This window comes from Hyaena hyaena, unplaced genomic scaffold (genome assembly GCF_003009895.1).
Source record: "Hyaena hyaena isolate Hyena2069 unplaced genomic scaffold, ASM300989v1 scaffold_886, whole genome shotgun sequence".
Taxonomy (NCBI): Eukaryota; Metazoa; Chordata; class Mammalia; order Carnivora; family Hyaenidae; genus Hyaena; species Hyaena hyaena.
The window spans coordinates 393,642-417,636 of NW_024081520.1; the positions used below are offsets into that span (position 1 = coordinate 393,642).

At 64.5% G+C, this 23,995-nt stretch overlaps 2 protein-coding genes across 5 annotated transcripts; one reads left to right on the plus strand and one right to left on the minus strand.

The window, feature by feature from the left end:
- The first annotated feature begins 172 nt into the window (after positions 1-172).
- Positions 173-14,705, plus strand: IDUA (alpha-L-iduronidase). 4 transcript variants are annotated; one of them, XM_039220377.1, is made up of 14 exons: positions 173-424; positions 1,102-1,242; positions 11,143-11,228; positions 11,394-11,501; positions 11,745-11,840; positions 11,933-12,135; positions 12,227-12,406; positions 12,522-12,738; positions 13,013-13,225; positions 13,321-13,442; positions 13,516-13,641; positions 13,713-13,789; positions 14,198-14,298; positions 14,452-14,705. In XM_039220377.1, the coding sequence occupies exons 1-14, from the start codon at positions 270-272 to the stop codon at positions 14,556-14,558; spliced, it is 1,932 nt and encodes a 643-aa protein (XP_039076308.1). In that variant the 5' UTR covers positions 173-269; the 3' UTR covers positions 14,559-14,705. The 4 variants fall into 4 exon arrangements, with proteins under 4 accessions (XP_039076308.1, XP_039076307.1, XP_039076309.1 ...); XM_039220378.1 differs by lacking the exon at positions 14,452-14,705 and adding an exon at positions 821-914 and having other exon boundaries at positions 347-424; positions 13,713-14,285; XM_039220379.1 differs by lacking the exon at positions 14,452-14,705 and adding an exon at positions 883-914 and having other exon boundaries at positions 407-424; positions 13,713-14,285.
- Positions 1,893-6,282, minus strand: SLC26A1 (solute carrier family 26 member 1). The gene is made up of 2 exons (XM_039220375.1): positions 4,255-6,282; positions 1,893-3,568 (listed from the first exon to the last, which is right to left on the minus strand). Exons 1-2 carry the CDS (start codon positions 4,942-4,944, stop codon positions 2,036-2,038), a joined length of 2,223 nt encoding a protein of 740 aa, XP_039076306.1. The 5' UTR covers positions 4,945-6,282; the 3' UTR covers positions 1,893-2,035.
- Positions 14,706-23,995: the final 9,290 nt, after the last annotated feature.

Here is a 23,995-nt window from a genome sequence, read left to right on the forward strand (position 1 = left end):
CCCCGGCCCCGCCCCCGGCCCCTCTCACCCCGCCCACTCTCCGGCCCCGCCCCCGGCCCCTCTCACCCCCGCCCACCCGTCGGCCCCGCCCCCGCGCCCGGGTTCCGAGAACCCACCCAGACCCGGCCCAGCGTCCCGGCTCCCGCCCCGCGGTGGCGGTCACGTGGCGTGCGACCCGGAGGCGGAACCGGCCTGCGCGGCGCCGACTCCGCACGGAGCACCGAGGACCGGGCGGGCCTGCGGCGACCCGGCGCCCCCCGCGCTCCGCCATGCGGCCCGCGCGCTCCCCCGCCGCGCCGCTCGCGCTGCTGGCCGCGCTGCTGGCCGCGCCCCGGGCCCTGGCCGAGGCCCCGCTCCTGGTGCTCGTGGACGCGGCCCGCGCGCTGCGGCCCCTGCGGCCCTTCTGGAGGAGCACCGGCTTCTGGTGAGCGCTCCGCGCGGGGAAGCTGAGGCCCGAGAAGCCAGTCCCGCCGCCATCCCGCCGCGCGCCCCCCCCGGACGCGGGACGCGCTCCCCGCCCGCGGGCTCCCTGGACCCCTTCCTCGCGGCGGCGCCCTGCCGTCCGACTGCGGTTTTCCCTGTGGGCCCGAGCCGCGCGGCGTCCGCGTGCGCCCGGGGCTTCGCCGTGGGTGCCGCGTGCGGTGGGGGCCTGCGGACGCGCCCTGATTTTGCCGGTGGCCGCTGGGGGCAGTCCAGGCCCCTCCCGAGGGGCGGCCCCAGCTGCCTCCCCTCCCCGCCCTCACGCCCCCACCCCGTGTCTGCCTGTCCCCCTCCTGCCCTCCCCCCCGTGCCTCCCACGCGCTGCCTGTCACGCCTACAGCTGAGATCACCTGGCTGGTGGGACAGGGAGCAGGCTGTTGGGATTTGGTCCTCTCTCCTCAGGGACCCTCCGACCTCCGTAAACATGAGCCTCGGTAACGTTCCTGGCGCTAGAGGCCATTTTATTACATCAGGGACGGTAAAGTTCATCGGCAGACACTCCCGGTCCAGCTGCTGGAGACTGGGGTCCTGGGCAACCTGGGGCCCGGGTTGGTAGGTGCAGGGGCGTTTGGCGGTCCCGCCCCTGGGACTGATGCCCACTCCCCCTTGTTCTGTCCCCAGTCCCCCACTGCCTCACAGCCAGGCTGACCAGTATGACCTCAGCTGGGACCAGCAGCTCAACCTGGCCTACGTGGGCGCTGTCCCTCACGGTGGCATCGAGCAGGTCCGGACCCACTGGCTGCTGGAGCTCGTCACAGCCAGGTGAGTGGTGGGGGCAGCTGGGCAGAGCGCCCTTGCTGGAGGTGAAGACAGAGCCTGAGAGGAGGCAGTGTGCCGGTGCAGTGGGGGGGGGGGGGGTCCGAGCAGCTGTTGCCCCGACACTCCTCGGGCAGAGTGTCCTGTGTGGAGGAGGCCGTGTGGGGCTGTGGGGGCCGCTGGGGCAGCCCTGAGTTTGGGCACAGCTGGCTTCCCGCTGGACAGGCCTTGGAGGCTCAGGGTCCTACGCGTGCCCCACTGCACCAGCTTTGTGGCTGGGGGCAGCCCCAGAGAGCGGGCACCCACCTGGTGCCCCGTGTTCTCGGGTCCTGCCCAAGGGCTGGGCTGCACTTGTGTGGGTCACGCCCACCTTTGGCCCTGCAAGGCTCAGCCCGGCCAAGACTCAAGATAGAAGGAACACTTGGGTGTGTGTTTGAAGGGCTTCCAAAGACACAGAGACCCCGCGGCTCTGGCCAGAGCTGCCACCTCTCACCTGGTGGGGCTGGGTGAGGCCTCACAGGCAGGCCAAGGGAGGCCTCACAATTGCCTCGGGCCCTTCCTCAAATAAGATGGCGACACCCCGCGTCAGATTGACCCTGCAGGGCCACGTACACACAGCACCGCGGCCCGGGGTGGCACTCTGGTGACTTGTTTCAAAGGCGCGGCTCTGAGTCGTTCGTGTGTTTCCTGGTTCCTTGGGAGCACAGCCTCAGTCTCGGGGGGACCGTGCTCGTTGACATCAGCGACCGATGGTGTGAGCGTGTCTGCCGAGGGCTCCTGGGAGGGCACACGGGCCGTGCTACAGGGCGGAGTCGGTGGCCCTCTGCTCCCCGTGGCGGGCTCGGGCCACCTGCACGGCGCTGTGCACGCTGTGGAAGAGCTGCCCCTCCTCGCCCGCGTCCCCCGGGTCCTCCCCGAGGAACCCGCCTCTCTTCAGGGTGTCCCTCACCGCGGGGCTGCAGCAGGCCAGGAGCAGGGTGATGCCCAGGGCCCTGTAGTCTCGGCGCAGGTCCTGCAGCGTGGCCACGCCGGCCACGTCCAGGAACAGCAGTGGAGCGCAGTCGATGACCACTGCGTGGAAGCTGGCCGCCATGGGCACCAGCTGTGCAGCCGTGCTGCTGACGGGGCTCAGGTCCGTGCCCTCGGCGGGGTCTCCCTCACTGACCCTGGCCTCTGGGCCCCGCCCCTTCCTCGTGGTGGCCACCATCCCTGCATCCAGCCCTGTGAGGCTGTAGAGCGACCGCAGGAAGAAATCCTTGTTGGCGTAGTAGAGCGGCCCCGCGAAGCGGAACACGTGCACACCCGGCTCCGGGACCAGGCCCTCAAACTCCACCGCATCCTCGTAGAAGCCAGAGTCCCCAATCTGAGCGAGCAGGGTGGCCCGTGGGCGTTGCGTGCGGCCAGCCAGGCTGAGCAAGGACAGGAGGATGCCAGCCAGCAGTCCGACCTCGATGCTGACCAGCACGCAGGTGGCCGCGGTGGCCACCCAGACCAGCGCGTCAGCCGGGCTGAGCCGCCACAGCCGCGGGACGTCCCTCACCTTGCGCAGGGCCCCGCGCAGGCTGACGATGATGACGCAGGCCAGCACACTCCGCTGCAGGTCCCGGAACAGCGGCGCCAGCACCAGCAGCACCAGCAACACCACGGTGGCGCTGACCACGCTGGACAGCTGCGTGTGGCAGCCGGTGGCCGTCTTCACCAGGCTCTTGGACAGAGCCGCGCTGGTGGCGAAGCAGTGGAAGAAGGCGGGCAGCACGTTGCAGCAGCCCACGGCCAGCAGCTCCTGGTTGGGTCGCACGGAGTAGCCATGGCTCCGGGCGAACATCTCCGCCAGGGAGATGGAGAAAGCGGAGCCCACCAGGGCCAGGGGCACGGCGTCCAGCACCACGCGCCACATCAGCCCAGGGTCCGGCACCCGGGGGGCCATGAAACCAGTGGGGATGTCCCCGGCCACGCTGGAGCCAAAGCGCTCGTGGAGCCGTCCAAAGTGGGACACCAGCGTGGCCGCCACAATGACCAGCAGCTCCGTGGGCAGGGGCACCTTCAGGCGGTGGCGGCAGTGGTCGGACAGCTCCTTCCCAGCCAGCAGCACGGCCAGGCACGTGGCACTGGTGAGCACGTCGCACAGGTTGGCCTGCCCGGCGCTGCGCGCCAGGCTCAGCCACGTGCTGAGCACCATGCCTGGCCCTTGGTGCCGCGGGACCCTCACGCCTAGCAGGTGCTTCAGCTGCGAGGTCAGGATGGTCACCGAGGTCCCCATGGCAAAGCCATCGAGCAGGGGCTGTGAGAGGTAGGTGGACACGAAGCCCAGCCGGAGGATGCCCATGAGGACCTGTGGACAGACGAGGTCAGGGCAGCGGTGCCACCAGTGGGTGGCCGAGGCACAGAGCCTAACACCCCTTCCTCACTGCTGCCACCTTCCCGAACGGGCTCTGTCGGAGTCCCCTGCCCACACACGTGCTCACACGGGCACACCAGACATGGAGGTGCACACGTGCCCTTATGTGCTCGCTTCTGGTTCTCACACGTGTGGGCTCCAGGCGCTGGAAAGCCACTTCTTTCTCCTCTCCTGCGGGTGGCACTGTCCCTCTCCCCCGAGACCTGGGGCCCTTGGGAGGGTGTGACATCGGGGTGGACAGGACAGCCCTGGCAGAGGGTGTGGGGAGGCTGCGGGAAGTCAGGCGGCCTCGGGGTCCCTCCTAGGACAGGAAGCTGCGTGGGCCACAGTCAGGCATTTCTGGAGCTGAGGCCACACTCAGCCCGCCATTCCTGGAGAGGGTCCCTATTCCTGGGCACCCTCAGACCCTCGGGTGCCCCGTCCAGGGGTGCTATCCCATGCCCATTTGTGATCTGTGTCTGTGCCTGCTCTGTCCTTGCTGGTGAGGCCTTGACCCTGCAGTGCCCTGGCCCTGACCCTTCTGGGGTGGGGGTGAGCAAGCGAGGGACCTTGACCTGAGTGCCGAGTGGCCGGTCTGGACCTGCGCCCGGCTCTGGAGCCCAGCGTGGCCGGCGCCTCACCTGGTAGGTCCCAGCCACTAGCGTGAGGGCGGAGGCGACACGGATGGCATAGCAGTCCTGCCCGCAGTCCTGTGGCACGAGCGTGGGTGCAGCCGAGGCATTGAGGGCGCTGCCGTTGTCCCCGGGCCCCAGGCCGTCTCTGGCGGGGTCGAAGCCAGCCAGCAGGAGCTCGCGGTCCACCACCTGGCCCACCATGAGGCAGAGGAGGCTGAAGATGCCCATGGACACGTGGCGTGAGGTGCCCATGAGGAAGTAGATGAGGTTCGCGAAGAAGGACGTGTACAGACTGTAGATGGGCTGCAGCCCAGCCAGGAGCGAGTAGGCGATGGCCTGCGGCACCAGGATGATGCCGATGACCAGCCCGGACATGACATCGCCCGCCAGGGCCTCCCGCGGGCGGTAGTGGCGCAGCCAGCGTGTGGCGGGGAGCAGGTCCTGCACCAGCTGCCAGGCCCCGCGTGAGCTGCACGTGCGGCCCCGCCACAGCCTGGCTTTAAGCATCTCGCGCAGGCCGGGGGGCACTGGGGGCCGCCGGCGGACCAGCACCAGCCCCCCGCCCTGCTGCGGGCAATCCGGGGACACTTCCATCCTGGGAAAACCTGAAACAGAGGTGGGCATCACCGCGGGGTCAGCGGGCGGCAGAGTCCCCGCTCCGCGGCTCCCTGCCCACATCCCCGCGCCCATATCCATGCCAGAGGCCCCTCCGCTCCCTTGCCCAAACCACCAGGGTCCCTCCGGCGGCCTTCCGTCACCTCAGCACCATGGGCCCTGGGCCTGGAGGAAGAGGGCCTCCTGGTGCCCCCTGGAAACTTGCAGAGTGGGACCCCAGATCTTTGCTAGGGGAGAGGCTGCCCTCACAGCCGTGCTGGCCACCCCCCACCCCCCAGTCCTGTGGCAGAATTCCTAGCACGTGCTTTGGGAGGGTGATCTAGACGGGGCCAGCTGGGAGGGAAGTGGGGGTGACATGGCATCTGTCACCTGCCCAGTCAGCTGGGACTGTGGGACACACTCCTGGATTTGGGTCTCAGACCACACAGGTGCAGCATGGAGCGCACAAGTCTGGGACTGTCGCTTGTGTACCGAGGGCAGCTTGCCTCCCGAGGCCCCGCCCTGGCCTTGACTTCTCACTCTGGCCCAGGACGTGGGGCCTGGAGTTTCCCTGGGCTGTGGAGGACGGCCTGGGAGGAGGTGTGGGCGGGCAGCCACAGCCCCCCGGGAGCACTAGACAGACGTTATGAGTTGTGTGTCCTTCCTGCAGAGACCTCACCACACAAGGGTCCCCCAGCCCCCCGGGGTCTAGGTGTGTGGAGCGAGGACTGTTGAAATGACATCTGCCTTGTGCCTGAGGGTCCGTAAAGGAAACCCTAAAACAGTCCCACCCTCCTCTTCCCCCAGGGAGCTGCCTCTGCTGTGGCTCTGGGGCTTCACGGTCCCGCAGCGGGGCCCTGGGTGCTTCTTACCTGATGGAGCCCCTCACAGGCCGGGTGGGCGGGAGGGCAGAGAGGCCCCTGGCCCGTTGGCCCTCCAAGACCAGACTCCACTGGCCGGCTGCACCTCCAGAGCCCTCTGGCTCGTTAGCCGGTGGGGAAGTGTGGACGGCGGGTCTCTGACACAGCTGGAGCCGGGAGCCAGGCCGCAGCAGACGGGGCGCCCACCGAGGGCAGCGCTCTGTGGTCCCCACGTGACTGCGTAGCCAAACTGGGCTTGCAGTTCAATTATTTACCCCAAAGGTTGCTGAGTCATGGGTTTCCCCCAGATGAGCGCTACCTGAGTGGCTAATCCAGGGAGCTGCACTGTAATCCCAGGCTCACTCGCAATCACGATTGTGTGGACCTCTGATGAGCTCACAGCCTCCCATGGGGTCTGGGTCTGGGACAGGGTGGGTGAGGGCAGCACATCGCTGGAGCAGGGAGCTTGGGTTCCAGGGTCCTTGGGGAGGTAGAAGGCGCGTGAGCCCAGCCAGCCCCGGGATAGGCTCTGGCCGCCTGTGACCCTGCAGCTCCGGCCCAGTATTGTGGTTGCACGACTGACCAAGGATGAGAGGGGGGCGGGGGGCGGGGGGGGGGGCGGTATCTCCGTCCCGTCCCTGGACATCCTCTCCGTTCTGCTGTCAGACGGTTCCGGTCTGCGCTGGAGCACGGGCCCCGCTGTGCCTGAGACACCTGGCCACTGGCCAGCCACATCCCGGCCTCTGTTCTGTGTCCTCGTGTGGAAAGCAGGTGTGGGGCTGTTGCTGAGTGTGTGTGCACATGTGTGTGGATTGCTGTGGGCAGGGGGCCACTAGGCGTCGGGACGTGTTGCCAGGCAGGTGTGCCTTTCAGGCTGTGGGAGTGGCAGCCAACCCCCGGTGACTGGCAGGCGCGTCTCCAGCCTCTGTGTGGCAGGTGGGGTCTGCCTGGGAGAGCTGGAATGAAGGTAACTGATTCCTTTAAATGATCACCCTCACGCACCACCAAGGGTGGGGCTGTTTTTTAAATGATCATTCTGAATCTCAGGTCCCCCACCTTTACATCGAGTAAGTGAAAGTGAGCCTCTGTCACCGCCACGTTGAAGGATCACGTGGAGAAGGGCCCTCCAGTGGGCGTGCCCACCCAGGACAGAGCTGAGGGGCTCCTCTCCACTTACCCCCCAGAGCCCAGCCCAGGACCCACTTGGCCCCGGTGGGGAGCGTTTGCCCAGACGAAGAGCTGTGTTTTGGGCCGGGGGGGACAAGCTATAGCAGTTCAGGGCTTCGGGCCCCTCCCTGGGACAGATAAGGTTCACCTCAGGGTGCAGAGAGGAGGGTAGCTATTGAGAGGGTCATATAAACTTTATCTCCTGCCCCAGCTACTGGCAAGGGGACAGTGAGAGAATTCCTTGGGTGGCCTGTCTCATGGCCCTTAGGGTCTCCCCAGATGGGGGACAGAGTGCAGGCTGTATGGCATGGAGGAGCAGAGGCCAGGGCGCACACGTGTGTGCATGCTGGAGCGGGGCGTGGGGCTGGGCGCTGGTGTAGAAACAGGATACTTGGGGTGGGGACCTAGTGTAGGAAGGGGGGGAGCAGGGGGCTCTGGACGGGAAGCGCCTGAGGTGAGACTCACGCAGGCGGAGATATTTCAGGGAGGCGCTGTGTTGGCCCATCCAGAGCCCCTGTGGAGGGCTGGCCTCGGCCACCGCAGCCCCTGCCCAGGCTGCCTGTCTAAACCAGGCGAAGAGAGAACACTGAGGTCACAGGTGACCTTTGAGAGCGTGCAGGACACTGCCCCCGCCGTGCCCCGCGCCTGTTTCTTCGTGCACTGAGGCTGGCGCTGGTCACCTGTGGTCTGGCCAGGCACAGAGGGGCTGCTGACGCCCACGCGTGCCCTCATTAAGGTGGGCAGGGGCCACGGGGTCCGGGGCAGATCCGCCGGGACCTTCCTCAGTGGGGGCTTCTGCCCAGCTCGATGCCACGTGGCTGTTTCCTTAATATTTGTCCTCAAATCACCAAGCACGCTTGTTTGGAAAGGAAATATTGCATCCTGACCCCAAGTGCAAAGAGGAGGGGGCGACCACCTCCAGGGCCCTGAAGACCAGACCGAGCTTCTCCGTAAAGACGCGCGGTGCGCGAGCCCCAGGTTCGAGGTGGGAAGGTGGAGAGTCAGCGGCTGGCCCTGAGCCCAGCGCCCTCCCACCCGCATCCTCAGCCCCAGGGAGGCCCCCCGGGGCGGTCCGCGCTGCGCCTCGCTCCGAGCCCCCGCCGCCCGGGGCTGGCCGTGCGCGCTCCCCTCGCGCTCCCCTCGGTCAGTCCGCCCCGGGAGCGCGCGCCCCCCGCCGAGCACGCGCGGCCGCGCCCCCCCCGCCCCGCCCCCCCAGCACTCACCGGCCCGGCGCCGCGGGGGCCCCGGCGCCCGCGCTCAGGCCCTGCCGCGGGGGCCCCGGAGCCGCGTGCGTGAATGAGGCCTTTGTGCCGCCGCCGCAGTCCCGGCCCGCGTGCCAGGAGGGAGGCCTCGCGCCCGGTTCGGGCCCTTGCGGGAGGGGCGGGGGGGGCGGGACGGAGGCCCGTCGGGCAGGACCCACCTCTCTGCAGGGGGAGCGCTGGGGTGGGCTGCGCACTTCGCCTCACTGCCCAGCCCCCTCCCTAAATTAGGTTTCTCAAACCTGTCCCTGGAGGGAGCGGGGCGGAGAGACCAAGGTACAGACAGTGGGGTCTAAGGACCATTCCCTGGGGTTCCTTGGCCAGGGGTCGCCTCTGAGGTCGGGTCTTCTGGCTTTAGGGCAGGTGTACTAGCCCCCAGGGTACCCTCGGCTGCCGAGACTGGGGAGGGGGACACGCCTATCCACTTATGTTGACAGGCTGGGGATGCCTCTGCCCCTGGGGCTCCTCGGTGGCACCCGCTGGCCCAGGACACCAAGTTCAGGAGCGTTTATCTGAGGCCTGCTGTGCACCCTGCCCAGCGTAAGCTCCGCGCTGGCATTAGCGCTCCAGGGTGTGCAGAGGGCCCGGGAGCCCCTGCACAGGCCTTCACTTTCCCCCTGTGGCCCCGTCACCGTGGCCCACAACCCCCTCCCCCCCAGTAGGGGGACTTTGGAACCGTCTGCTGTGTGCATTTAATTTTTACCCAAGTGCTTGTTAGTTTTCTTTGCTGCCGGTTATGACCTTTGGATGGGAGAGACGGGTGAGGAGGGTGGTCCCTGCTGCCTGGGCTCCAGGTGGGCAGATGCGCCCTGCACAGAGGGGCCCGCAGGGGAAGCAGAGCCAGGGGCCCAGGACAGACAGGAACTTGTGTGTGGTGGCTGGACTGGGTCCCTTGGGTGGCTTCGGCTCAGCCTTGACCTTGTACAAAGTGAGGGGTGGGGGAGGGGAGGACACGGGGGCGGGGGGGGGGGTGTTCACCTGCCCGCATCCTCCCTGGGCCAGTCGAGCTGGGGCCTGGGACCCGGCGGTTGACAGATGAAAAGCTGTTGAGGGCCAGATTCCATGGTGACCCCACCCTGTCCCAACTGTCTGCACCCAGGACAAACCCGGCTGCCACAAGAGGGCGCGACGCAGGCATTTGCCGCCTCCCTCCCTCAGAAGGACAGTGAGCAGCTGTGTTCTCAGGGGAAGCCCTGAGCCCCCTGCCAACCCACCTGGCTGTGCTCCTCACTGGGCACGCCCCTCCCCAACCCGGGCCAACCCCGGCTCAGCACCTGCCCCACCCCGCCTGCGCCTGACCGGAAGGCCACCAGCTCCGTCACCCAGTCCCCATGCCAGGCCCACCCGTGCATGTCCGCCTCCCCGTGGGCTCGCCCCTGCCCACCTAGCTGCTCGAGCAAAGTCTTCAGGGTTGTGCGGGACTTTCCCCGTCCACGAGCACATGGCCCTCTGCCTCGTAAGTGCATCTGCTCCAGCCCTTCCTTTGCGGCCACCACCCCTCTGCCCTCCAAACCCAGGCAAAACTACAGGGACGGGGAAAGGACCATCAGCTGTCAGGGGGCGGGGGCAGGGGGGTGAACAGGTGGAGCCGGGCATTTTTAGGGCAGTGAAGCAGCTCTGTGTGGCACCAGGCTGGTGGGCACCTGCCATTACGCGCCTGTCCAGTCCCACAGGATGTGTACCAAGGGTGACCCTGCCGTGGCCTCGCGGTGATGATGACGCATCAGCTCTAGCAGGTGCACCCCCTGGTGGGGTGTGGACCGTGGGGGGGACTGCGGGCGGGACGCGGGACGTCTCTGTGCCTCCCTCAGCTTTACTATGAGCCTGAAACTCCTCTTAAGGGGCACCTGGGTGGCTCGGTCAGCTGAGCGTCGGACTCCGGCTCACGTCATGATCTCACGGTTACTAAGTTCGAGCCCCGCATCAGGCCCTGTGCTGACAGCTCAGAGCCTGGAGCCTGCTTCCAATTCTGTGTCTCCCTCTCTCTCTGCCCCTCCCCTGCTCATGTTCTGTCTCTCTGTCTCTCAAAAATGAATATTTTTACAAAAATTTAAAAACTACTCTTAAAAAATAAGTCTTAAAGTCGTGGCACTTTTCTACTTGGACCTCTGAAAGGGCTCCCTATTTCCTTCTGAGTCAGGGTCCCATCCTCACCATGGGCATGACGCCTCCCTCACATGACTTGGTCTGTCACAGTGTGCACCCTATTCTGCCCCAGGCACACTTGTGCACTTGCTGCTTTCTGCTGCTTGACTACCATGACTTTATTCCGACCCCTGGACCTTCGCACGTGCTGCCTATCTGTTCCCTGAGGCATTCTCCTTGCTGGCCTGCCTCTTTACTTGGTTGTTACCTCAGAGAGGCCCTCCCTGCCTGATCCTTGGCTCCCTGTCCCTTCTCCTTCGTGGTACCTCTGATGTGTCCTTAAAGATTCAGATAGTTGCCTGATGATTTCTGTGCCCTGTCAGAACGTGAGCCCAGAGGAAATTGGACCCCAATCTGGGATGGGTGTAGTAGGGTGGAGAGGCCTCCCTTCTCCCTTTTCTGGCTGCCCAGGTTGCCTCCCAGAGTGTGGGAGACGGGAGAGGGTACTGTTGAGACACCTCTGGAGCCCTGGCCTCCAGGAGACGCGAAGATGCAGGCACGGCACCCACCAGGTGCTACCAGGCTCTTGCCCCGTGGCTCCCGGTCCACTGCTTCAGTATGCCTTGCCCTCCCCCACTCCGTCCTCTTTCCCAAAAGACCTGCCTGCCCCGTGCCACGCCTGAGCCCAAAGCCGTTCTGAGCTCCCAAAGGCTTGGGAGTGGGGTTCAGATACAGGCACGCTAGTTCATACTAAGCTGTGAATGACTGGTAGGCCTTCATCATTGGTGTTTCCAAAGAGCGGGACCCTTGAGACGTCGGGATCCGAGTCCTGGGTGGCACCTGGCAGGCTCCCTACCTGCGTGAACGTAGCCTCGGGTCCAGCCCAGGGCCCACTTCTCTCTGCCCTGACACTGAGTGTCCTCGTGTAGGGGGTCGGTCGAGCAAGGCCTGAGCTACAACTTCACCCATCTGGACGGGTACCTGGATCTTCTCAGGGAGAACCAGCTCCTCCCAGGTAAGCAGCCAGCTCCGCCCTCTGCCTGCCAGTCCTGGCCGCCCCACCCCCCGGGCTCCTCTGGGTCCTCACTGGTGATGCACCCGGAAGGCTGGAGCCCAGGCTGGGCAGGGCCGGGCGCCCTGGGGCCTGAGGCAGCAGGACAGCCACCTCCGTGTGTCGCAGGCTTTGAGCTGATGGGCAGCCCCTCCCAACGCTTCACCGACTTTGAGGACAAGCAGCAGGTGTTCCGGTGGAAGGAGCTGGTCTCCCTCTTGGCCAGGAGATACATCGGTGGGCAGGGCGCGGCCAAAGCAGGGGTGCTCCTGGGGAGGCTCCTCCCAAATCACCCAGGCCAGCTTGGTCTCTGTCACGAACCCTAAGCCGGGGTTCGTGCTCCTGCTGGGGGGGAGTGGGCTGGCCTGGAATGAGAGGTCCTCACCTCCAAGCCTCCAACCCTGGGCGGCCTCCCTGGGAGCTGGGATGGGCTTGGCCTTGCCCTTGGGGGGCAGGTGAGCCAGCGGGGACACTCCGCAGACAGGTACGGACTCTCGCACGTTTCCCGGTGGAACTTCGAGACGTGGAACGAGCCGGACCACCACGACTTTGACAACGTGTCCATGACCTTACAAGGTGGGCGGCACCCCCGGGGTCCTGTGGGCTGAGAAGGGCCGGGAGCAGCGCCTCAGGCGCTGGGGTGTGGACTCCGAGGCCCGTCCCCCCAGGCTTCCTGAACTACTACGACGCCTGCTCCGAGGGCCTGCGGGCTGCCAGCCCCGCCCTGCGCCTGGGCGGCCCCGGGGACTCCTTCCACCCCCTGCCGCGCTCCCCGCTGTGCTGGGCCCTGCTGGGGCACTGCCACCACGGCACCAACTTCTTCACGGGGGAGCGGGGCGTGCGGCTGGACTACATCTCCCTCCACAAGAAGGTACCAGAGCCGCCCCCCTCCCGCCTGCCGCGGCCCTGCCCGCCCTTCAGGGTCTCGGGGGCTGGCCCCCCACTGAGGTCGGCCTCCCTAGGGCGCGGGCAGTTCCATCTACATCCTGGAGCAGGAGCAGGCGACCGTGCAGCAGATCCAGCGGCTCTTCCCCAAGTTCGTCGACACCCCCATTTACAACGACGAAGCCGACCCCCTAGTGGGCTGGTCCCTGCCGCAGCCCTGGCGGGCCGACGTGACCTACGCGGCCCTGGTGGTGAAGGTAGGGTGGGCCTCCCCTGGAGCGGCATTCCTTCGGGGGGGACGGGCCCCTGCGGGAGGGGGGAGGGGCGGGCCCTGGGGGGGCCCTGGGACATCCCGACCCCCGGACCCCGCAGGTCATCGCGCAGCACCAGAACCTGCTGGTGGCCAACGCCAGCTCCCGCGTGCGCTACGCGCTGCTGAGCAACGACAACGCCTTCCTGAGTTACCACCCGCACCCCTTCACGCAGCGCACACTCACCGCGCGCTTCCAGGTCAACAACACGCGGCCGCCGCACGTGCAGCTGCTGCGCAAGCCGGTGCTCACGGCCATGGCGCTGCTCGCCCTGCTGGGTACCCGCCTCGCCCTCTCCGCGCCGGTGCACCCCGGCCGCGGCCTCGGTTAGGCAGGGCGGCCTTCCAGGCCCGGGGAAGCAGGGGGTCCGTGCCGGGCCAGGGGCGGGGGCGGCTCCTGCCCCGCCGGGCCCGCCCCCCGCCGCGCGCTGGGACGCAGAGGCGGCGGGGTGGCGGGGCGCCCCCTGGGGGTGGGGGGGCGGCAGGAAGCCAGGCCCCGGGCGGGCAGGGGGGCTGCGGCGGCCGCCTGGCGACAGCCCCCTCCCGCCCGTAGACGGCGAGCAGCTGTGGGCCGAGGCGCGGCGCGGCGGGGCGGGGCGGGCCGGCTCCCGCGCGGTGGGCGTCCTGGCCAGCGCGCACCGCCCCGCCGGCCCCGCCGACGCCTGGCGCGCCGCGGCGCTGGTCTACGCGAGCGACGACACGCGCGCCCACCCGAACCGCAGCGTCGCCTTGACCCTGCGCCTGCACGGAGTGCCCCGGGCACCGGGTGAGCCGGGGCCCCCGGGGAAGGGGTGGCTCTGGCGGGGCGGGGCCTGGAGGGGGCGGGCCCGGCGACGCGTGGCCGCAGCGTCCGGTCCGCAGGGCTGGTCTACGTCACGCTCTACCTGGACAACCGGTTCTGCAGCCCGTACGCCGAGTGGCAGCGCCTCGGCCGTCCGGTCTTCCCCTCCGCCGAGGAGTTCCGGCGCATGCGCACAGCCGAGGTCAGAGCGCGGGGTTGGGGGGGGGGGCGGCTCCTGAGGTCCCAGGGCCCCGAGCGCCAGTGTCTGTCCCCAGGATCCCATGGCCGAGGCGCCGCGCCCCTTCCCCGCCAGCGGCCGCCTGACGCTTCGCCCGGAGCTCCGGCTGCCCTCGCTCCTGCTGGTGCACGTGTGCGCACGCCCGGAGAAGCCCCCGGGCCAGGCAAGTGGCCGCCCCTGCGCCGCTGCCCAGGCCCCTCCAGCCCCCCAGTCACGGCACCTCTCTCCCTGCAGGTGACCCGGCTCCGAGCTCTACCCCTGACCAGAGGGCAGGTGCTCTTGGTCTGGTCGGACGAGCACGTGATCTCCAAGTGCGTGAGCGGGCTCTTCCCCAGGATCCCTGATCCCCGTCCTGTCCATCGCCACCCGTGCCCCCCAGTCCGGTCCCCGGAGGCTGCAGTGCCCACGTGGTCACTCAGCTGTGCTCCTCCAAGCCCTCTGCCCCTCACACCCCTGCCACCGCTGTTTGCACAACCACACAAACGGCCCAAGATGCCACACCTGTTGATGGAGGAGCAGAGTACCTCCCGGGGACGTTTACAGGTGGCAGTTGGGCCCCCGATTCCTCTGTGCATCGGGCTGGCCCGTCATCATTGCAGGAAGGGTACAGGCACCCGGGAGGGGTCAGAAAAGGGGCTGCAGGAGCAGGGTGATAAGTCTACAGCGTGGGCTCAACCCCCCCCCGGACACCAGCCCTGGTCCTGACCCACCTTCCCCAGGTGCCTGTGGACGTATGAGGTCCAGTTCTCCGCAGATGGTGAGGAGTACACTCCCATCAGCAGGAAGCCGTCCACCTTTAACCTCTATGTGTTCAGCCCAGGTGCGCCCACCACCCGCTGCCCGGGCTCAGCAGGGTGTTCCGTGGGGTGGGGTCCAGGGCACTGCAAAGCCCGGGGTGAGGGGGCTCTAGGGATCTGGGGCGGGTTTCAGGAGGCGTGCGCTCAAGAACAAACGTGTACGTTTACATCCTCAGACACAGCTGTCACCTCTGGCTCCTACCGGGTCCGAGCAGTGGACTACTGGGCCCGACCAGGCCCCTTCTCGGACCCCGTGCGGTACCTGGAGGTCCCTGCCCCCTGAGGGCCACCGCCACCCAGTGGCCACCCGCTGACTGGTGACCCTGGGCAGCCTGGAGCCGAGGCGGGCCAGACCACCATCGGCCAGACTTGGCTCTGTTCACCCTCTCCCGTGACTTACTCGCCTCCTTAAAGTGCCTTTCTGCTTGTCTGTCTTGGGATTGGCCTTTGTGGATGGGCATGTGGCCAAGCTGGGGCCTGGCTCTAGCGAGGCCTTCCCTACCCCCCGTTACAAAGTGCTTCCCCCCCCCACCACGGGAGCCAGGATGGGGGGCAGACCCAGCACAGAGAGACTGAGGTCTGGCTGCCATTAGGGTCAGACTGGCATCCCTGTTGGGTGCAGTGAGCCCCACTGCTGTCCCCGCTGCCCGTTCTGCAGAGCAGGGGCTGAGGCTGAGCGAGGAGGGGGCCTGCCTGAGTCAGGTTGGGGCCCAGGAGAGGTCTTTCCCCTTCCTGAACCCAGACAGGCTGCCCCCTAGACCCCACCAGGTGGGAGGCGGGGCAGGGCTTCCAGGCTGCTTGGCCCAAACCATGGCCAGCGGCAGAAAGGGCCTACAGTGCCATCTGCAGGCTGTGCCCGCCCCCAGGGTCATCCTGGTTCCGAACCTGAGCCTGGATGGAAACGGACGGTAGGCTGAGGCCTGGGTGACCTGGGACCATTTACAGAGATGTGGCAGTGGGCAGGAAGGTGCACGGGGTGTGCAGAGCCCCGGGGGCCCTTCCCACACCCATACCCACACCCCACCCCACCCCAGCAGATGGGGCAGGTGGGGGGCACATATCCGTCCCAAGACAGAACGGTGTGGAGAGGCCACCTGGCGAGGGGCAGAGACCTTCAGCTCAGGGGTGCAGACACCCTGGGGGCCCAGGAGCAGGAGTGGGGGTGTGGATCTCGTGCTCTTCCTCTGCTGCCCTCTGGCGCTGCGTTGGGCTCAGGCCTGGGAGAGGGGCAGATGGAAGACCAGACCCACTCAGCCCGCAGCTCTCCAGAACCTGCCAGTCCCGTCTACATGAGAAACACAGGGGCCACCGGTCCCCCCAGCTGCCCTATCGCAGGACGCCAGTGCGACCATCCTGCTCTCTGAACCCCAAAGTCAGCACACACTCCTTCCCCACGCGGGCACCTCAGTGCCAGGGGGGCCCAGTCTCCGTGAGGCACCATTACCCCTGACTGCTGTTACCATGCAAGGGGGAGTCCCCCGGGTTCAGGCATTGTTTGCCTGCCCCGTCACGAGGCCCTGTCACAGCCAGCCCAGGTGGCCACGAACAGCGTAACAGACCTGCAGACCGCGTGGTTCAAAGTACAGAAATGCGCTCTCCCCCAGCCCCAGAGGCCAGTCTGAGACCGACATGTGCGCAGCGTCGCTTCCTTTGAGGCCTCTTTTCTGGGCTTGTGCCCGGCTGCCTCCTTCCGCACATGTCTGTGTCCTAAGGTCCCCTTCCTGGAAGGGCGTAAGTCATATGGGATTGACATCATAATCTCTAAAGGCCCCATCTGTGGATACAATCCTATCCTGAGCCACTGGGGTTAGAACTTCAACATAAGAATTGGGGGGCATGGGGCGCCTGGGTGGTTCAGTCGGTTAGATGTCTGACTTCGGCTCAGGTCATGATCTTGCGGTTGACAAATTCCAGCCCCGCGTCGGGCTCCATGCTGACAGCTCAGAGCCTGGAGCTGCTTCGGATTCTGTGTCTCCTTCTCTGTCCCTCCCCCACTTGCCCTCTCTCTCTCTCGAAAATAAATAATAACACTAAAAGAAAAGCATAACTGTGGGGGCTACGGCTCAGCTCGTAATGAGCATCCACCCCCCACTGGTAAAGCAGCCTCTCTACCTGGCGGGTCAGTGGCCCGAGGAGCCACCTCAGCTTCAGGCTTATGGGAGGATCTGAGCTGCCTGGTGGGCCAGGCCCTTCCTTGGACGCCAGGACCTTGGAGCCTGCAGAGAAGAGGCCCCCTGGGCGGTGAGGCTGCCCTCCACCCCGCCCCAGAAAGGGGCACACGGTCTGCCCTGAGTCCCTGGCCAGAGCCGGCCACCCTTGACCGGGCAGTCCGCTGGGTCCCTCGGGAGGCGACTGCTCCGGGGCGGTCCGTGGAGATGGAGGCCTGGCACCGCTGTGCCCTCTGCTGGGCATGCTGTCCCCACCATGGCTGTAGTTTCCACGTAGTCAGGCTATCACCAGGTTGCCAACCCTTCCCCATTCTCTGACCCGCCAACCGTTAGCTCTGGTCCTTAACAGATTCGGGGTTGGGCTTCCTGAGAGCTGGGAAGTCCACGTGACGGGCCCACACACAGCCGGTGCCCCTGCTGCCAGCCTTTGCCCAGGCTCATGGCGACGGCCCTCGGATGGCAGAGGCCTGTCTAGGAGTCCTGTGGGGGGCACACCTCCAGATCCATGGAGGTGCTTCTGTGGGACGCAACACCCTCGCTCTGCTCCCCAGACCTTGTCCTCAAGCTCCCCATCTTGGGCTGTAGGCCTGTGGCCAGCCACGCCCCCTCTTGGACGCTACCCTGTGTAAAGGCAAGCCCGGGCCAGGTGTGTCAGCTGACACAGCGTATGCACTCGTTGGCCCGCCAGCCGGGTCTGCACATATCTCCTATTTCCCAGCAGCCAACGGGAACTCCAGGTAAAGCCCTCGGTCGGCTGAGAGGGCTCGGCCTCCAGGGTTTACCCTTCAGGACAATGCTGCATGTAGTTGGTGCTCCTTGGGCACTTGGGTCACATGGCCACTGGGTAGATAGGGTAAGACCTCAGCAGCAAGCTCAGAGCTGCCTTTCAAGTCGATAATTTATTTTATTTAAAAAAAATTTTTTTTTAATGTTTTTATTTCTAGGAGAGAGAGACAGCGTGAGCAGGGGAGGGTCAGAGAGAGAGGGAGTCACAGACTGAAACAGGCTCCAGGCTCTGAGCTGGCAGTCAGCACAGAGCCTGACGCGGGGCTCGAACCCACAAACCGCGAGATCATGACCTAAGCGAAAGTTGGATGCTTAACCAACTAAGCCTCCCAGGCGCCCCGATAATTTAATTTTTAATGTTTATTTTTGAGGGACAGAGAAAGAGACGGCATAAGCAGGGGAGGGGTAGAGAGAGGGAGACACACAATCTGAAGCAGCTCCAGGCTCTGAGCTGTCAGCGCAGAGCCCGACGTGGGCTCGAACTCACAAACCACGACATCCTGACCTGAGCCGAAGTCGGATGCTTTACTGAGCCCCCGGGTGACCTCAAGTGGATAACTGATCAAGGAGGACATGGCCCTGCTCTAGGGCACTAGGAGCCTGGGTTGGAGGGGCTTCTCTTGTGGGCACTTTCCGTCAGCAACATGGGCATGATGGGCCGTCCACCGAGTGGCGAGGTGGCCTGTGCCCTGCCCGGATGAACTGCAGGGACTTCTCTTGCCGACACTGCCCGCTGCCCAGGAAATCGGCCAGAGGAGCACACGCATATGTGGTGTATGCTGCACCCCAGAGCTAGTCTCAGCAAGTGCTGTGACCCACACAAGTAGGTGCCGCCAGGCACAACGACGGACCTTGCACGGGACACCCCGGCATCCCCAGCCCACCGGATCCAGGCTCTCCCGGAAGCTCCTGACCTTTCCCAGCCAGTGGTAGTCATGGGTTTTACTGACGCACCTGGGTGCCTGCCCACGTCCAGCCAGCCAGGCAGTGCCACCAAGAAAACCCAGATCCTGAAGGACCAGACAGGGGTGGTCCCGCCAAGGTGTGAGCGCACTGGCGCCCGCGTCGTGTGAGGACAACTGTTTCCAATCCTCAGGGAGGCTGGAGAGCACACGCAGGCTAGCCACGGGTCGAGGGACAGAACCGCATGTGGCTCCCCCAGGACCCGCGCTCTCAGCTGCGACCGGCCTCGCCGCAGGGCACGTGCCAGCCGCCTGCCCTAACAGCACCCTTGCGGCTCACTTCCGGGTCTGACGCTGGAACCGGTCACTGCAGTTGTCCCAGAACGTGCTGGCTCCGGCTTGGCAGGGAGGGGCAGGTCTGGGGGCTTCCGTGGCCCGGCCGCTGCTGTGGGGGCGCTGCCACTGCCTACTATGAACACCCCCTCCCTGCGCTCTGGGGACTGCAGAACCCCTGCAGGGAGGGTCTGCAAAGCCCTTGGACTCACAGGCTCAGGCAGTGCCCCCGCCGCCGTCCAACCTGTCCGCCCCCCCCCCCCCGCCAGCCACTGCAATGGCTTTTAGGTGACGGTATTGGCATCAATTCAGGGCCATTATCCAGTGACCCAGGAGGTCTGAGAGCAGACACGGTGCCCCGTACGTTGTTGGGGACGCATACCAGCGACTGTATTGTGAGTTCTTCCTTCCAGGGGCCAGCGCGCCCTCCGTCAGGCTCCGCAACATCACTGTGACTCGCTGTGTTTGAGAACGGCCCTGCAGGTGCCCCGGCAGAATGCCAGGAGCTGCCCGTCTGCTTTGTTTCTCGGGCGCCCCACGTGAGCAGCCCACTTCAGCGGCACCATGCGTGGGGCACCTGGGTCTTCTCGAGTCTGACTCGCTGGTCTGCCAGGCGCACAGCTGGGACCGCACTGCCAGTACCCCAGGCGCAGCTGGTTTGGGGAAGCAGGTACCACGGTATGTGGGGCTGTGGCTCCCGCGGGCGCCCAGCCTCCTCTCACTCCAGGGGCTCAGGCCGGCGAAGGAGGCCCGGTCCAGGGGCCGCACCGCCGCACACTAGTGTGTGGACCGAGATGGGCCGCTGGAGGCTCCCGGGCCCCCCACGGCTCCCTTACCCTGGGGCGGCGAGGGGGGCACGTCTCCTGGTTCTGGAGGCGGAGGGGTGGCCAGGCACAGATGTGATCCCGCCCTGGGCGAGGGCGGCCTGCTCCCGTGTCCTGCTCAGGTCCCAGGGTGCCCCTCCTGTCCTTGTAAACTGACCTTCCTCAGCAAACAGGCCTTGCTGGTCCAGCCTTGCACAGACTGTGGTGTGTGGAATAGGGCCTGTGGGCCCCACGCGCCCTCTGCTCTGTCTCCCTTCTTCCCTTTCAAGGGACAGGGGCCCGTCTTTCAAAGGACCGTTGTTGCCGCAGCAACCGGCCCGTGGCTCCCCACCCCGCCCCACGCGCTCCGCCCAGCACTGCCCTGGGTAACTTGAGCGCCCTGACGCCACTTCCCATCCACAAGGTCAGCCCCAAGCTCCTCAGATTCGAGTCACCTGGTGCCAGGAGCCCGTGGGGAAGGTCTGTGTCCGGGGGCCACTGCCAGTGCTGATGGCCCCGTCGGTCAGGGCCCTGGCAGGGGGACACGCATGCTCCAGCTCTGATGCAGGGACCGGCTGCAGAGGTGGGTCAGGGAGCAGAAAGCCCAAGGGAGCTTCAGGCATGGGCATTTCCCCTCCAGTGTGAAGGAGGAAGAGAGGGGTGCCCGACAGGCCTGAGATCTCTGACCTTGCCCTTGGACTCCTCCCGGCTTGTGCATAGACCAAACCCAAGTAGAAGGCAAAGGCAGAGAAGCCAGGTGCCACCCCTCTCCTGGGCATGACCTGGACTCCAGCACAAGGAGGGCCCGGCATGGGCCTGGTTGGGGGGTGGGGGAGGAGCCGGCCCCTCTTAAGGGCCTCAGGAGGGGTGCTGTGGCTGCAGAGGAGGACCATCCTGAGCCTGGTGCCCTGGCCCACAGCCCAAAGAGGGCACTGTGTCAGCCTGGGCAGTGGGGGATGTGAATGGAGTTTGGCCCCTGGCCTGATGGGTGGCACGGATGCACACCCTTCCTAGGCCGGGTGAGCGCGGGTACGGCTGCGGGAGTCCACGCAGGCCCCCGCCCCTGCCCAGCACCTAGATCATACCGAGCAGGCAGCACCACCTGCCACGCCCCCCGGGATGCAGCCCAAGCACCTGGACCTCCGTCGAGAAGTCTCCCCTACACTCTTCTGGTCAAGGGTCCCCATCTGGGTTGGCAGAGAAGGGCTGCTCCAGGGCCCTTCCCCGTCCAAGCCAAGCTGGGCTGTGGACGCCCCCACTCAGCAGCCCGAGGTGACCAAAGCCCCACTGCCGGCCTTCCGCACACCACAGCCCTAGGGGAGAGCTACAGAGAAGCCTGATAAGGACCCCCGGGGCCAATGGCAGTGTGAGCTGGGCTTCTCCACCAGGGAGGCTTGTCCACCCATCAGCCCCGGTCAGGGTGGCCTGGTCTGCTCAGGCTGGGGTGGGGATCGCCTCAGGGGTCAAGGGTGCACATCTGCAGGGGCCTGACGCTCCACCTCGGCAGGAGTGCCGCTCACCCCGGGAGCTGTCACCCCATCCTGTGAGAGCCAGCCGTGCAGCAGGACCAGTGTCGCGCACCCACACGCGGTGAGCTTCTGTGGGGACAGCTAACCTGGGAAGGTCAAGGCTCAGGCCAGGGGCCGCTCTTCTGAGCTCCCCTCTCAGAGGGTGGGCATGGGGCCGCCCCCCCTGCAGTGTCTGTGGCTGAGAGTCACAGGAAGCACCCCAGTGTCCCTCGAAGAGGAAGGAGTAAGGGGCGCCAGGGGGGCTCAGGCAGTTACACATCTGAGTTCGGCTCAGGTCATGATCTCACGGTTCGCGGGTTCGAGCCCCGCGTCGGGCTCTGCGCTGACAGCTCCGAGCCTCGAGCCTGTTTCAGAGTCTGTGTCTCCCTCTCTCTCTGACCCTCCCCTGCTCACGCTGTCTCTCTCTCTGACCCTCCCCTGCTCACGCTGTCTCTGTCTCTCAATAATAAATAAACCCTAAAAAAAGAAGAGGAAGGAGTAAGTGGCTCCAGAGCCGATGCAGGAATGAGGCCAGCCCTGTGCTCTGCTGACGGAAAGCCCCCGTGTCTCCGGTGGAGACAGCAGGTGGCCGCAGGGACAGTGTAGCCAGAGAGGTTGTTTGCGCGTTAAAACGTCTGAAACGATTTACATCCCGAGCCATTGGTTCACGCACTCCCTCAGCAAGCATCAGGCCCCGCCCCCGAGGCCCCGCCCCGCCCCCGAGGCCCCGCCCCTCCCCCGCAGCCCCTCCCACCCGCGGCCCGGCCCCTCCCCCCGCGGCCAGGCCCCTCCTCCCCGCGGCCCCGCCCCTCCCCCCCGCGGCCCAACCCCGCCTCCCGAGGCCCCGCCCCCTTCCCCGAGGCCCCGCCCCTCCGTGGACCCCGCTCCTGATTGGACTTTAAAAGCCGGCACCCGCACTGCTGAAAGTGTGCAATTACGCTTACGTCCAAGACCGCAGTCCAGACAGCGTCCATCAGTCCCCCCGAGGGGCCTCCCCTGTGCCCGATCCCACGCTGTCCCCAGAGCCACCGGCTGTTCCAGAAGGTTCCACAGGTGTCATCATGCGATGTGCCCTCTGTCTTTACTCTTAACGCTTCTCCCCCTCGTGTGGCTGTCCCGGGGCGCCCCCGTCCCGCCCGCCGCCCGGGCCCCCCGCTCCTCAGACACGGCGGCTGCGCTCTGGGCCCCCACGTCTGGGCGCCGGCCTTCCTTCCTGTCGGGTTAGCACCGACGCGTGTCCTGACCGGGTCACGGAGCACACCCGCGGGGGCGGGCGTGGCTGCACTGAGCGTGTACCCCAAGTGCCCGAATCTTAGTTCTAGCGGCGTTTTCCTGCAGGTTACATAGGATTTTCCCCATAATGACCATGTGATTTAGAAATCAAGACCATTTTACTTCTTTCTGTGCGAACTGCACCGGCCTGAGCCTCCGGGTGCAGCATCGTCTCAGACTGGAAAGCGCAAAGCCGATGGCGATTCCAACTTTTCAGCAAGTTGTAGCGTTAGTCTTTGATAATGTGAAGTCAGTGTCCCTTTAGGCTGGAGAAGTCTCTTCCAGGCTCAGTGTGCTGAGTGTTTTTCCATGGGGAGCAGGTGTTGGACTTTGTCCATTGTTTTTCTCCATCTATTGAGATAATCTTTGGCTTTTCTTTCTGCTAATATGGCAGGGTGCATTCATTGGTTTTCAAACATCAATTTTCATCCCTGGGCTAAACCCCGCTTGGTCATCGTATACCAACCCTTTTCATACCGTTAATGGCTTCATAGAACGAGTTGAGAGGCATTCCCTTCTCTTTCCTTTTCTGGTAGTGTTTTGTGAAACGGGTTTTGTTTCCTCCCTAAGTGTTTGTTTCTTTTTCTTTTTGTTTGTCTGTTTTTAGTAATCTCTACACCCAATGTGGGGCTCGAACTCACCACCCCGAGATCAAGAGTCACATGCTCCTCTGACTGAGCCAGCCAGGCTCCTTCCTCCCTAAATGTTTTGTAGAATTTCTCAGTGAAGTCCTCTGGGTGTGATGTTTTCTTTGTGGGAAGGTTTTTAACTAAAAGTTCAAATTATTTATAAGTATATTCAGGCTCCCTATCTCTGCCAGAATGAGCTCTGGCAGTTTTTAATTTTCAGTTAATTTTTCCATTTCATCTAATGTCAAATTTGTTGGCATGAAGTTATTAATAATACTTCCTTTTACTATGTTAACGTGTGTTAGACCTGTAGTGGTGTGGCCTCTCTCATTCCTGACATCAGTAGTGTGCTTCATCTCTCCTTTTACTCCAGATCCATCTGTAAGAGTTATTGATGTTGCTGATTTTCTTAAAGAAACAGCTTTTGGGCTTATTATTTTTCTCTATTTTTCTGTTTTCTATTTCATTGATTTCTAATGTGACTTTTATTATTTCTCTTCTTCTGTCTACTTTGGGTTTCATCTGTTCTCATGATGGAAGCTAAGGTCACGGAGACATGTCTTCTCTAAATTAAGTGTTTAGTGCTATACATTTCTCTAAGTACTGATTTAACTGCATTGCACAATTTTTTGTTTTTTGTTTTTTTTAATTTCTAGGAGAGAGAGAGATAGCGTGAGCAGGGGAGGGTCAGAGAGAGAGGGAGTCACAGACTGAAACAGGCTCCAGGCTCTGAGCTGGCAGTCAGCACAGAGCCCGACGCGGGCTCGAACCCACAAACCGCGAGATCATGACCTAAGCGAAAGTCGGACGCTTAACCGACTAAGCCACCCAGGCGCCCCTGCACAGTTTTTTTTTAATATGTTGTCTTTTCATTTCCATTTTGTTCAAAATAATTTTTTTTAATTTTTTTTAATGTTTTATTTATTTCTAGGAGAGAGAGAGACAGCGTGAGCAGGGGAGGGTCAGAGAGAGAGAGAGGGAGTCACAGACTGAAACAGGCTCCAGGCTCTGAGCTGGCAGTCAGCACAGAGCCCGACGCGGGGCCTGAACCCACGAACCGCAAGATCATGACCTAAGCGAAAGTCGGACGCTTAACCGACTAAGCCACCCAGGCGCCCCTGTTCAAAATAATTTTTTAAGTTTATTTGTTTATTTTGAGAGAAAGAGAGAGAGCACAAGTTGGGGGAGGGCAGAGAAAAAGAGAATTCCATGCAGGCTCCATGCTCAGCACAGAGCCCAATGTGGGGCTCAATCCCATGACCCTGGGATCATGACCTGAGCCAAAAATCAACAGTTGATTGCCCAACTGACTGAGCCAC